Source organism: Arvicola amphibius, chromosome 13 (genome assembly GCF_903992535.2).
Source record: "Arvicola amphibius chromosome 13, mArvAmp1.2, whole genome shotgun sequence".
Taxonomy (NCBI): Eukaryota; Metazoa; Chordata; class Mammalia; order Rodentia; family Cricetidae; genus Arvicola; species Arvicola amphibius.
Genome location: NC_052059.1, coordinates 57,976,298 through 57,988,814, shown reverse-complemented (window position 1 = coordinate 57,988,814; position 12,517 = coordinate 57,976,298). Strand labels below are relative to the sequence as shown.

General features: G+C 43.7%; 1 protein-coding gene across 1 annotated transcript; it reads right to left on the bottom strand.

Moving 5' to 3' along the window:
* Positions 1-6,440: 6,440 nt before the first annotated feature.
* LOC119799825 (cathepsin G-like) lies at positions 6,441-8,939 on the bottom strand. Its single transcript, XM_038309693.1, has 5 exons — positions 8,885-8,939; positions 7,990-8,137; positions 7,415-7,550; positions 6,972-7,226; positions 6,441-6,632 (listed from the first exon to the last, which is right to left on the bottom strand). Exons 1-5 carry the CDS (start codon positions 8,937-8,939, stop codon positions 6,441-6,443), a joined length of 786 nt encoding a protein of 261 aa, XP_038165621.1.
* Positions 8,940-12,517: the final 3,578 nt, after the last annotated feature.

Here is a 12,517-nt window from a genome sequence, read left to right as displayed (position 1 = left end):
AGCCACCTCTCCAGCCCGTCCCCTAGTCAATTTCTGCTGGATATTAAAAGCACGGATTTGACGGAGTCACTTTTGCTTGCTCTCTGGTTCACAGCTGTGCAAGTGTTGGCTTGATTTCACATTCCCAAGCAGAGGAGAGGAGACTTAGAAGCAGTCATCTGCCTTCACAGTGGCTCCTCTGGACAGGGACTGGATGGTGCTTTATCTCCTGCTTGACTCTGAGTGACAGCAAACTAAAGAAAAGAGCCACCATGCCTCTACTCCCTGCCATTGTGTGGGTCCTGCATTTGGTGTTCCCTACACTCAAGAGTTTCAGGGCTGTTTCCCCTTAGGCAAGGTGGTCGTAAGTGTGATTACATCTGGAATAGAGGAGGCCAGCTTGAGTTATTTTTGTTTTCTGCTCAGATGTAACTCCTTCTAAAGTAGCGACTGGTTATAGCAGTATCTTCAAGAGAAACTCGTATGTTTCTCATTGTTGAAATGGTTTTACAAGATGCCATACCTGGTCATAACGTATTCTAGGTTATTTGCTTTTGAAATTTAAAATTTTAGATTATAGTTTAATTACAATATTTCTCTCTCCTAGCCCTCCTGCACACCCCCTACTCTCCTTCAAATTCATGGCCTTAAAAAAAACTAATTGTTCTTATGTTCATCTATGTATTTGTATACACATATGTTTTTAAATACTAATGTCGAGATTGTATAATGTTGCTAGTACGTATGTTTTCAGGACTGACCATTTGGCACTGGCCACCTCTCTGGCTCCCAGCTTTCCTCAGTTGCCTGTAGTCCTTTGTTAGGGCTGAGTCTCCTGGGCTTTTCCTCATCCGTTTTGGCATGTTCATTGATGTCCCCTTGTTTGCATTGCATTTGGGCAGTCATGTTGGGGGAGACTTGATGGTGTAGCTTCTGTTGTTACTAGGAGACACAATCTCACAGCTAACACCCTGGTCCCCGTGCTCTTACACTCTTTCTGGCTCTTCTGGAATGTTCCCTGAGCCTTGGGTGCAGGAATGTTTTGGTGATGTATCTACTTGAACTGGGCTCCACAATTCTGCATATTGGTTGGATGTGTCTTCCTGTAGTGGTATCTGTTGCAAAGGGAAGTTTCTTTGATGAGAGGTGAAGATAATACTTATCAGGCGAGAAGAAAGTCTTGGTTCCAAAGGCTCTTATATTTTTGAAGACATGTTGAAATAATTGTGATGAAATAAAAGAATGAAAATGTTTTTAACCAGTCTGGAAGACAGATCACCTAAATCTAGACTAACATCATTCTTCATTTGGCTGAATTGCTTATACAGTCAAGACATTTCTTAGACTTTTATTTTTGACAGAGATATTCCTTGAACTGTTGAAGTCATCCCTGCTGTGTCTCCTGGGCTTCACTCCTACGATACCAGGGATGATGCCCTTAGTCTCAGTCACAGTCTTCTCCCTCTTCTCTGTCTCTTTAATAGTTCAAATGTAGAGAGGCTCAGCAACAGATTCCTGAAGGTAACCAGGCAGCTCAAACCCTACCACTGCTGGAGATGGAGCACTAATAACCAGCTCAGAGGCAGGATGTGAGACCACATGGTCTTATGTGCAATATCCTCTCCAGGACATGTCAGGGGACCTGGAGGGCCACACAAATACAAATTTGGAAGGAAAATGGTTGTCAGAAGCAAACTTTCCTAGTAGAGGAGCCCTACTTTGTCAGTGTGGACAAGGCAGCCCAGATTCTGCAGTGTGCTTGCTGGGATCTATGATGGTCACTCTCTTGACTGGGACTATATCTGTATGTCCTTCATTATCCTTTTTTAAAAAGGGATAATATTATTTCAGGAAACAATTTCACTTATGGATGAAGTATTTCACATTAAGACCAATGGATGTATGTAATTTCTTGTAGGGGGTGGGGCTTTAGTCTCTTTCTTCCCTTTATCCTCTGGGGTAATTCCTAATTTGATCCATGGGACAAGACCATCAGTATGGTCATGTGAAATGATACTCGTAGGATATTGGTGCTACAATGAAAGTTGTGATATTTATACTAGAATTGAATATTCTTGCCTTTACAGTGACTTCAATTTTTTAAGTAAGATATAATCACATAACTCCCCCCCTTTCCTTTCCCTCTCCCCAACTCCTCTTATGTACTCCCCTGCTTCCTCTCATGCTCTTAGCTTATTCTTCTTTCTTTTGTTAAATATTTTCTTTTCTTTATGTGTATGTGTGTCACACGTGGTGGGGGATGAATGATAGCCTAGGATCACCTAGAGCAGGAGTTACAGGCAGTTGTAAATTGCCTGATATGGGTGCTAGAAACCAAACTCAGGTCCTTTGGAAGAGCAGTAAGTGTTCTTAACCACACTGAGCCATCCTCTAAACCCAAAGCCTCTTTTCTTTAATTATTGTTACATTGCACAAATGCCTAAATACATTAACATAACCTGTTGAGTTCTTTTAGTGTTGCTCATGTGCATGGGATTTCAAGGCTGACCACTTGGTGCTGTATAACCAATCGGAGGCTCAACCCTGAGGAAAACTATTTCTCTTGCTCTCAGCATTCCTTAGTTACTTATATTTCTTCCTTTAGGGTTGGAGCCCCCTGAGATTTCCCTCTTCCATGTTGTCTATTGGTATTTGTACATGTTCAGATCTTGTTTAGGCAGCCATATTGTTGAGGTAAGTGAAGCTTCCCTGTCATTTCTAGGAGATACAGTTGCACAGAATATTTCCTGATTCTCTGCTCTTACATTATTTTTGCCTTCTCTTCTGAGATATTTCCTGAACCTTAGGTTCAGGAGTTGTATTGTAGATGTATCTCCTGGGGCTGGGTACCCCCATGATCCTTTGTTCTCTGTGTTTTGAACAATTGTGGCTTTTTGTAATGGCCTCTGTCTGTAGAAAAAAAGAGGCTTGTTTAATGAAGGGTGAGAGCTATACTTACCGGTGGGTATGAGGATAAGTATTTAAAATGCAGTCAGGAATTATGCTGGTTTAGTAAAGTAGTGGCAATAGGTTCTCCTCTAAGATCTATGACCTCACTAGCTCCAGGGAGTTGGTTAGATTTCTAGTACCAAGCATGATTTTCCTCCTGTTGAACAGGTATTGGTTACTTCCAGGATATAAGTGCCACTATTTCACCTTTAGGGATATATTGTTACAATGGTCATTGCTGTGGTTCATAAGGTAGGGCAGCTGTGTAGGACTATGGCTGTTCCCCTCCCTCGTCAGCCTGCAGAGCACCTAGTTCTTAAGGAGCCACCTCTCAAGTTAGAGCCAGCTTAAGTCCGCTGAGTCCTGTGTCCAAAGCACATGGCGTCTTGGTTACTTTCAAGATCTGGGAGACGACTAAGAACAACAGAAATAACCGACATTGTTTTGGGAGTCTCTTGGACATCCCTGATCAATAATTCAAAAGGAAGATTCACGTGCCTGGCACTGAGTTTTTTGTTAGAGAGTATGTGGCTCTTGAGGCAAACACTGTTAGCTCAAGTGATATAACTTCATTTAAACTATATGTGTGAATGTATACATGTACACTTACATGTATTATATGTAATTTTATCTAAGTAAAAAATAATATGGATCCTAATGCCAGCTAGTCTTATGTCAACTTGCCACACAAACTAGAGTTATCTGAAGAGACCTTTGATTAAGAAAATGCTTCTATAAGGTCTGGCTGTAAGGCATTTTCTCTGTGTTTTTGAGACAAGTTTCCTCTGTGTATCCTTGGAGCCTCTCCTAGAACTTGCTCTGTAGACCAGGCTGGCCTTGAACTCACAGAGATCCACCTGCCTCTGCATGCTGTGTGCTGGGATTAAAGGCGTGCAACAACAACACCCAGAAAGGCATTTTCTTAATGATTGATGGGAAGAGGGCCTAACCCATTGTAGGTAGTGCCATCCTTGGGCTAGTGCTCCTGGGTTCAATAAGAAAGCAAGCCATGGAATGCAAGCCAGTAACAAGCACCCCTCCATGGTCTCTGCATCAGTTCCTGCTTCAGGTTCTTGCCTTATTTGAGTTCCTGTCTTGATTTCCTTCGATGGTGAACAGCAATATGGAAGTGTAAGCCAAACAAACTCTTTCCTCCCCAACTTTGTTTTTGGTCATGGTGTTTCACTTCAGCAATAGAAATCCTAACCAAGACAGTCCTTACGGCTCTCCAAACATCCTTAGTATTATTTTCCCTACTCCCTCCCTCTTCTGTATCAACCCCTTCTCTTGTCTCTCCCTGAAAAAACCCTCCCCTGCTTTTTCCAATTTCCTTATATTGATTTTTCACCTAGGCTTTATCCCAAGAAGCTCTGATAACAATGCCCAAGGATCTGTGAGTACAGACTAGGATCACCCCAATACCAGGTTATTAAGCATCTGTCATGCTCACCACTGCATCTCCAGAGCCAACACTGCCCTTGAAATTGTCTGCTTCTCACAAAACCACTTATGTCTTGCAGGAGGGTGGACAAGCCCCTCTTACACAAAAGGCAGAAGAAGCACAGGTGTTCAGCAGGCAGGGGTGTGACTCAGAAGCAAGGCTGACAGCTATGAACAGAGGGATGGACTGATGGATGTTGAGACTGGTGAATGACTGGGTAGTGCATATGTTTTGAACCTTGGATAGATGCCCAGGACCCCACTTAGAATCTTCTTTTCTGAGATAGAAGATAGATTGGCATCAAAGGAATACTCTGCCATTACCACTGTTGCAACATATGATTAAAATGGTATTGACATTATCACCAGGGAGGTGTGAGAGACACAGTGGGAACAGACAATGGTGTAAAGAGTGATCTTCTGGTCCCTTGGGCCCTTCAGATCTGTTTGCTCCATGGTGCACACGGATTTGGTCATGAGAAGAGAACAACATTGGGCATCTGGGCCCTCAATCCCATTTCCCTTCAGAGAAAAATTCCTTCATGGCCTAGACCTACCTATGTGAGTGGGTCAGGACCCCAAATGAGGCTTTAAGAACTAAATAGATGTGCATGTGCATTGTGTCTGGGGTGGTGTGCTAAAGACCACAAGAACAGCAAAGGAGAGTGAGGGTGAGACCAGAGCCTGCAACAGCTGTGGGAACTAGGCATCAGGACCTTAGGGAGTTGTAGAAACCTTTCTAAATAGAAGTCAGATCTCAGAAACTGCCTTGGAAGTGCTGTCAGGAATGGGGGTGGACATGCAAAGAGGTAGGGTTGCCCCTGGGTTTCCTTAATATGGAGTCTGGGACTGAAGTAGTTCAGATTGCAAATATCCAACTGTCAAATGTAATAATATTTTGATGTAGGAGAAAACCGGCAAGGCCGGTTCTGTGCAATGACTTTAAGAAGTTTAAAGTCTGGTCTCAGATTCTGTAAGGACCTCCATAATCCTTTATTCAATGTAGACAGCCATAGAAACATTATTCTTTTAGTCGGTGTTTTGTGTGCAGTTTTATGTACTTCAGAGTTCTAAAGTTGTGGAGCACGTCTTCGTCACTGAAAATGAAAACACTGGTCTGTAACAGCCTGTTGGCGTGATGTGAGGTTTTAGACAAGAATGGCCCTCTTTGATGGACACTGCCTTGCTTCTCCCTTCATTTTTGTGACATGTGCTCCTATGAACATTGGCATTTGTGTAAACATATGTTTGTTCCTCTCGTCTAGTACTTGTGTCGTGTAACCTTTAGCATCTGTATGCATTTAAGGTTTATTTTTTTAGTGTGATGTAAGGAATTGATCCAATATTATCTTTTCCCCATCAAAACAATTATCTGGTTGCCCTAATACCACTTATTAAAAGTTTATCGCTCTCATGGGTTTGGGATTTGTCTTATATTAAATAGGGGCTTTAATGAGATTTCAACTCTGCCCTTTAATCAGGCTTATCTGTCTGCTTAGTGCAGCACTGAGTAGGTGGGTTTCAGGGAGAGAGATCCTTGTTCTGGGGAGAGAAGTGGAGTCAGAGAGTGGCAGGCTATGAGTTAAGGAAGGGAAGACGCTCACCTCCATCCCAGGCTGAGTTTAATTTGTTATTGGAAAGAAAACTTTTCTGAAGGAATTTCACTCTATCCAGGCACATGTTACTGGAGAATGAGTGTTCATACTCCTTCAACATTGATGCATTGAACTTAATCCCCATTTAAAGGAGGTTAACTGAGAGGTGATAGGTTATGAGAGGTGAAACTTTGGGAATGGTCACCCTATTAAGAGACCCCACAGAATCCCCTGCACTTTCCAGGGCATGAAGACACTGGAAGGAGACAGCTGTGATCTTGTGAACAGCCCAGCCCCTCATCAGACACCGAATGGCTGGTGTCCTGACTTTGGACTCCCCAGCCTCTCAAACACAGCAAAATTAAATTTTCTATTGTTTAGAATACCACTACATGGTATTTTGACATAGGAGTTCAAACAAATTAAGACACCACTACATGATGTTTAATAAACAGAATTTACATTCTCCATGTGACATTAACCAAGGCTATGGAAATCCCCTGGAGCTGGTCCCTGATGCCGTGGTGCAAGGCGTCTCATTGTTCTCTTTATCCAGGGAATGAAGCTCTGGATCTTGGTGAATACAGCTGGAGGAATGCCATTGCTGTCTCCATAGGAGACTATGCCCTGGGCCACATTGTTACATACCAGAGGGCCACCTGAATCACCCTGTGGAGCAGAGAGGGAAAGGACATGAAGCTTGCTGCCCTGTCATTCTGGCACCAGTGGATGGGACCCTTGGTTGCCTGTGTGTAGGGGACGGGTATTTGATGGGCTTGCGGGAGGCAAGTCCCTGGGTCTTTTAGCTGTTGGACTTCAGGCCTGGTTGAAGTTACTGCCTCCAGCTCTCTCCATCAGGGGCCCTTCACCTTCCCCATTAAGGTACATTGTGGGCCTTCCTGTCATTCCTGAACAGGAAATACCCTAAGGCATGGAGACTGGCCTTGCTGTCCTGTCATCCCTGAGTCCTTTGTCCCAAGAAATACTGGTGGGCATTTGCACTCTTACCCTGAAGGCAGACTTCCTTTCTCTTGGGTTCCCCACACAGATCTGAGTCTGGCTGTTGTAGTTGTTGAAGCGATTGCTGCACTTTTGGTCCCTCTGCACCCTTAGCTGCACCTCCTGAAGTACATTTGTTCCCATGTTCCGGCTCACTCGGCCCCAACCAGCCACTGTGCACAAATCCCCTGGCCGCAGACGGTTTCTGTCCTGAGGCAGAGCCACGGGCCTCACGGCTCTATTCTTCCGGATTCTTCTTTTCAGCTGTCAGGAGGAATGGAGGCATTCCCGCTCAGTTGGCATCCCACACGCACACTCGGGGATTCTCTGTCCTCACCACCACCCCGGAACCCTGCCCCCACTTCCTTCTCAACAGTCCCTGAACACAGAAAAGTCACAGAGCCGAGAGGAAGCCAGCAAGCCTGGAGAGCCAGAGGTCTGGCAGGCAGTACCTGAAGCAACATGATGTCGTTGCGGAAGTTCTGTGGATCATAATCAGGATGGGGGATAGCTCTGAGCACGGGGATGTGTTGCTGGGTCCTTTCTTGCCTCTGGATGTTGTGAGCTCCCAGGGTGACATTTATGGAACTGCAAAAGAAAAGTTGGACTAGAGGTAGATATGAGATCCAGCCGTTCAGCAGGGCAGACGAATGGACCAAGGACAGGAAAACTGCAGCTGGAGAGAATGGGGGACCCTGGAAAGCTCTAGGCCTGGCCCCTGCCTGCTGTTTCCCAGAAATCCTCAACTGGGTACAGCAGATTGAACAGAAATAGCTTGAATTCATAGCTAGCACCCAGCCTGTGCCTTCTAACGCCTCCTCCTCGTCCTATACCTTTTGATCACATCTCCTTTTCTCTGAATCAACACCGACTTCTTACCTCCCTCTTCCCACTCCCGTCTTGTCTCTAGAATTAAAGGCAGAACCTTTTATTATAACTACACTTAATTATAATTGCGTACATTCAGGGGGCTCAAAGGAGGAAATTTTGGGGACTTTGGCTTACTGGGAAGCTCCTGGGTCCTCACCTTCCCAAGCAGTGGGCCGCCGTCATGACAAAGTCTTCTCGCACCAGAAACCCTCCGCAAGCACCCAGCCCTTCTGGACTCTGGATTAGCAGGAAAGCCATGTAGGGGCGGGAGTGGGGCCTGGCTTCTCGGCCTCCAATGATCTTTCCTGCAAGGAAGCACCTGGGACTTACACGTGTGTTTGAGAGCCTGCAGACAGAACTGCCTGTGTGTGGAGAGGGAGCTTTAAGAAGCCTGAGAGGCAGAAAGCACTGGGTGGGGGACTTTAAAAAGCCTTGAAGGCATGATACGGGGAGCTGTGTGGACATCAGGCGCAGGAAGAAACCTCCAAGGCTCTGCAGAAATTACTCCTGGTTTGAAGGAAGATCATGCCCTTCAGTCCTTTGTGCCGTCCCTTCTCCAAATGGAGAACGGTGTTTGTTCCACACAAGTCTGGCCCTGGCCTCGGGTATTGAGGAAAGATGTTTCCCCAAGGTATGAGCTTTCTCTGTTCCCTGTTATCTTCCCCAGAGAGCCTTCCATGTCCCAGAGTGCACCTCCTGGTATCATGGGACTAGATATGAGTCTAGACTAGAGATGATGGGACTTTTACAGCTGAGCTCTTGTCTCTGGGCTTTGGTATACAGGCTTCTGAATAAATTTATGTAGAAAATATTTATACAGTACTTTCTATATGTGGGGGCCAATAACAAGACTCTCTCATACATTAGCCAATTTAACTGCCATAGCAACGCTATGAGGCAGTATTAATATTATCCACATTTTATAGAGAAGAAAACTGAGGAAATGTGTGTTCAATTAACTTGCTTACTGATACAGAGTTAAAACTGCCACAGAAGTCTAGTGCTAGTATATAGGATGAGATCAGATCTCTGAGGTGTGGCTGGTCACTCACCTGCCTCATCTCCCTGGAGTAGAATAAAAATCAACAGGAGCAGGAGTGGCTGCATCTTTCCAGAACCGTGCGTTGTTTAGTCAGTTGCTGCTTGAACTTCTCTCTGCCAGACTTTTATCCCCCATGGAGAGGAAGGAAGGGGTGCTGGGAAGTCACAGTCCCACTTTCCAGCCTGTGTGACAGGTTTCATCACCCAAAGCTTCTAGGAGGTTTGCACACCAACTGCCAGTGATCTAGGAGAAGAGGGAGTCAGCCAAGCAAATGTGGCATCCCACATAGTTGCCATGCCAGTGCTGACAGCAAGTAGGAACCAAGTCCACTGTACATTCAATAATTCAGGGAAACTAGTGCCTACTTCTTTCTCTCCCTCTCCTTATGGGGTTAGAGTTACAATTGGCATTCAGTGAATGTCAATTCATATACATATTCAGAGATAAAAAGGTAGGGAGGGAGGGAGGAAGAGAGGGAGGGATGGAGAGAGAGAGAAAGAGAGAGAGAGAGAGAGAGAGAGAGAGAGAGAGAGAGAGAGAGAGGTATTAAATAGCCCAGGATGGCTTCAACATGGCTATATGGTTCAGGATGACCTTTATTTTTTTTAATGTCTGATGTTCCTGGCTCTATTCCTGACTGCCAGGACTGCTGGAATTCACCACCATGTTGGTTTTATGAGGTGTTGGGGACCAAGCCTATAGTCTCGCGCATAGTAGGCAATCACTCTACCAACTGAGCTAAAGCCCCCCTTTTCTGGATTCTTTACTCACGTGTATTTACTAATGTCCCAGGACAAGGATGAACAAATGATGGCAGGTGTGGTGGGAGATATGGGCGAAGACAAAGGAAAAGTCAAAGAGGGAAGAAGAGAAATGAAGCCTGCTCACCTTCATCCTCTAAGATCCTTACTGCTCCCACTTCTTTCTAGAAGTTGCCAAGGTAGAGACCTCCTGAGGTCATGGAGGATGCAGCTGGAGAAGAAAAGGACAGATCAAGCTTTTGATACTGATTTTCTTGGGTCACCTGAGTCCCAGCCCACTCTCAATGAAATCATGACTCAATTGTAGACGTTTTGACAATTCTGTTTTCCAGGATCCCCTGCGTACTGCAGAGGCCCTGCAGATTCAGTTGTTGAGAGCTGTCTGACCTTTACTTGGAAACACTTAGGATCTCACGTTGTTAACAGTGGGAAATAACCACCAACTTGTTTCCATTATTAGCCTCAGGGGTAATAGTTTAAAAATGAGACATGTTGATTATCATGTTACATGTACATCAAGAAGAGCCGGGGTCAGATAATGAATAGGGGAGCACAAGAGATCACTGCAGAGTCACACAATGGATTACTAAACCCACTGAAAATATCAGACAGTCTCAGTATAAACAGCAGACCATTATAATCCTGTATCATTTCTGTGAAATAGCTCCTGACTGGTACACTCCCTAATCTATGGAGCATGATTGACTGACATGAAAAATATTTGGAAGTGAAGCATTCTTTCTAACTCACACACAGTTTTATATTTATTTTAGAGCTGCACTGAGCTTAATCCCATTCTAACCCATGTTCTCTGTTAGTATTGGAGAAATAGCATGAAGGAAGAGAGAACACCCCAGCAAGGTTACCTTACCTTTGTATTGGGATATTTCATTTTAGTGGTGTCTCAACATTTTGTTTGTTTTAGAAATGTTCTTTAGATTTTTTTAAAAGGATAAAAAAGCCTATATGCACAGAAAAAAGAGGCATGAAAGTCACGCACCCAGTTATGTAAATAAAGGTGTGCACTGGTTATTTATACCAGTAGCAAGAGATTTCATGTCAACCGAAAACAACAAGAAGTATGGCTGTTTAACTTGCCCCCAAATGGAAAAACCTGAGAACTGCCATACAGGAGCTATCTTCAAGCCCAAACTGAAGTAAGAGTAAGAGTCTAGATGGAAGCTACTGATGTCCAAGCAGCAGTATTGGGACAGCCTCAGCCTGGGAAGACTTTAGAACAGTAACTCGTGGGATATTCTATAACAGGACAGCTACAAATATAACTGAACATTTGTCTCTTCCACTTATGTAGAAAACGTTAGAAAGGGCCCAAGAAGAAAACACTTAGTATGATCATGTTTATATAAAGCTCAAAATTAGACACAAAGTGTGACTTTATGTCTAGAGGTTTACACACAAGAAAAAAAGTACATAAAAGAGCAGGAAAGCTGCATCAAGTCAGAATGATGACTCTTCTAGGGTTGGAGGGGAGAATCATAGCAAGTTTCTAGAAAATGGCTCCAACTCCTGACATAAAATGCAACGATCACCTCATAAGTATTCTTTCAATGGTATGCATAGACTCTGTAGACTTTCCAAATGAATGTGTGTGTGTGTGTGTGTGTGTGTGTGTGTGTGTGTGTGTGTGTGGTGTTGGAGAGAACATCTGAGTAAAGAGGAGACTATAATAATAGATCAAAGTACATATCTTTAAAACATTTTTATTTTAATAAAAATTGTGGTTTGAACAAGCAAGACTGTTGATATATTTCACAATATCTATAGGCAGTTACATCTGTTTGTGACTGTTCCATTACATTTCTGTCAGTTACATTTTTTTTTCTCCTCTGGGGTATTGAGACATTAATATTGGGTATTTTCCATCTCCTTCCTGAGCTGCATAAGTTCCATACACCGATCCTCTAGGCGGGCAGTGACCAGCTACAGCTGGCCCAGAGACACCCCCACTCCCAACTGAGAAACCAATTTTGTTGTTCTTGACTTTGTAGAAGACCAGGGCTATACAGACCTCAGCTCCTCCAGTCTGTCTTAGTGTCCCTCCTGAAAGGGTGTTTTGGGAGAATCTCAGATGTCTCCACCGAGTGTGGATATTTCGTTAGTGTTACTCTGGGAGGAGGCAGTATCACAGCCGGCCCTTTTAACCAAAGTGTCTGCAGGCAGCCAGATCCTTTAACCAAGGATTGAACTGTGTGCTGCTCTCCATGTATGAGCAGCAAGTGACAGAGGAGAGACTGGAGCTCCAAGGATCCTGAAGGACAGAGTTGCAAATAGTAGGTTTGCTGACAGCGGCACAAAACCTTCCAGATTGAGAATTTAGAGGAAAAGACACACTTTGGTGTCACAGGTCCTGAGCGTGCCAGCCAGAAAAGCATATTCCCAATGCTAGGAAGGGGCCAAATAGAAACCCTTTTGGCAAACCTTCCAGACCACCCAAATCTTCAACAATGTAGGTCATGATATAGGCATGTATAGGCATGTATATATCTATACATATATATGTATTATATATATACATATATATGTAATATATATGTATATATTACTGTCTTCCCAGTAAGAAAAGGTTACTCTAAACTTCTACTATGGAATTCAGAAGATTGTATTCTTTTACAGTGAGTGGAGAGATTATAATAACTATATTATTAATAATATAATTTAATTTTAATTTTGTGAGGGGGAAAGGGTAGCCAGAAAGAGGGGCAATTTTATGCTACCCTTATTTGCATCTTTATTTGCATATTATTTTTTTCTATAATGGAAATGCATTATTTTTATTTACTTTTTTTGAGTCAGAATCGCAGGTAGCTCATGGTGGAATCTAACTCTCTACGTTGCTAAGAATGACCTTGGATTCTTAATCC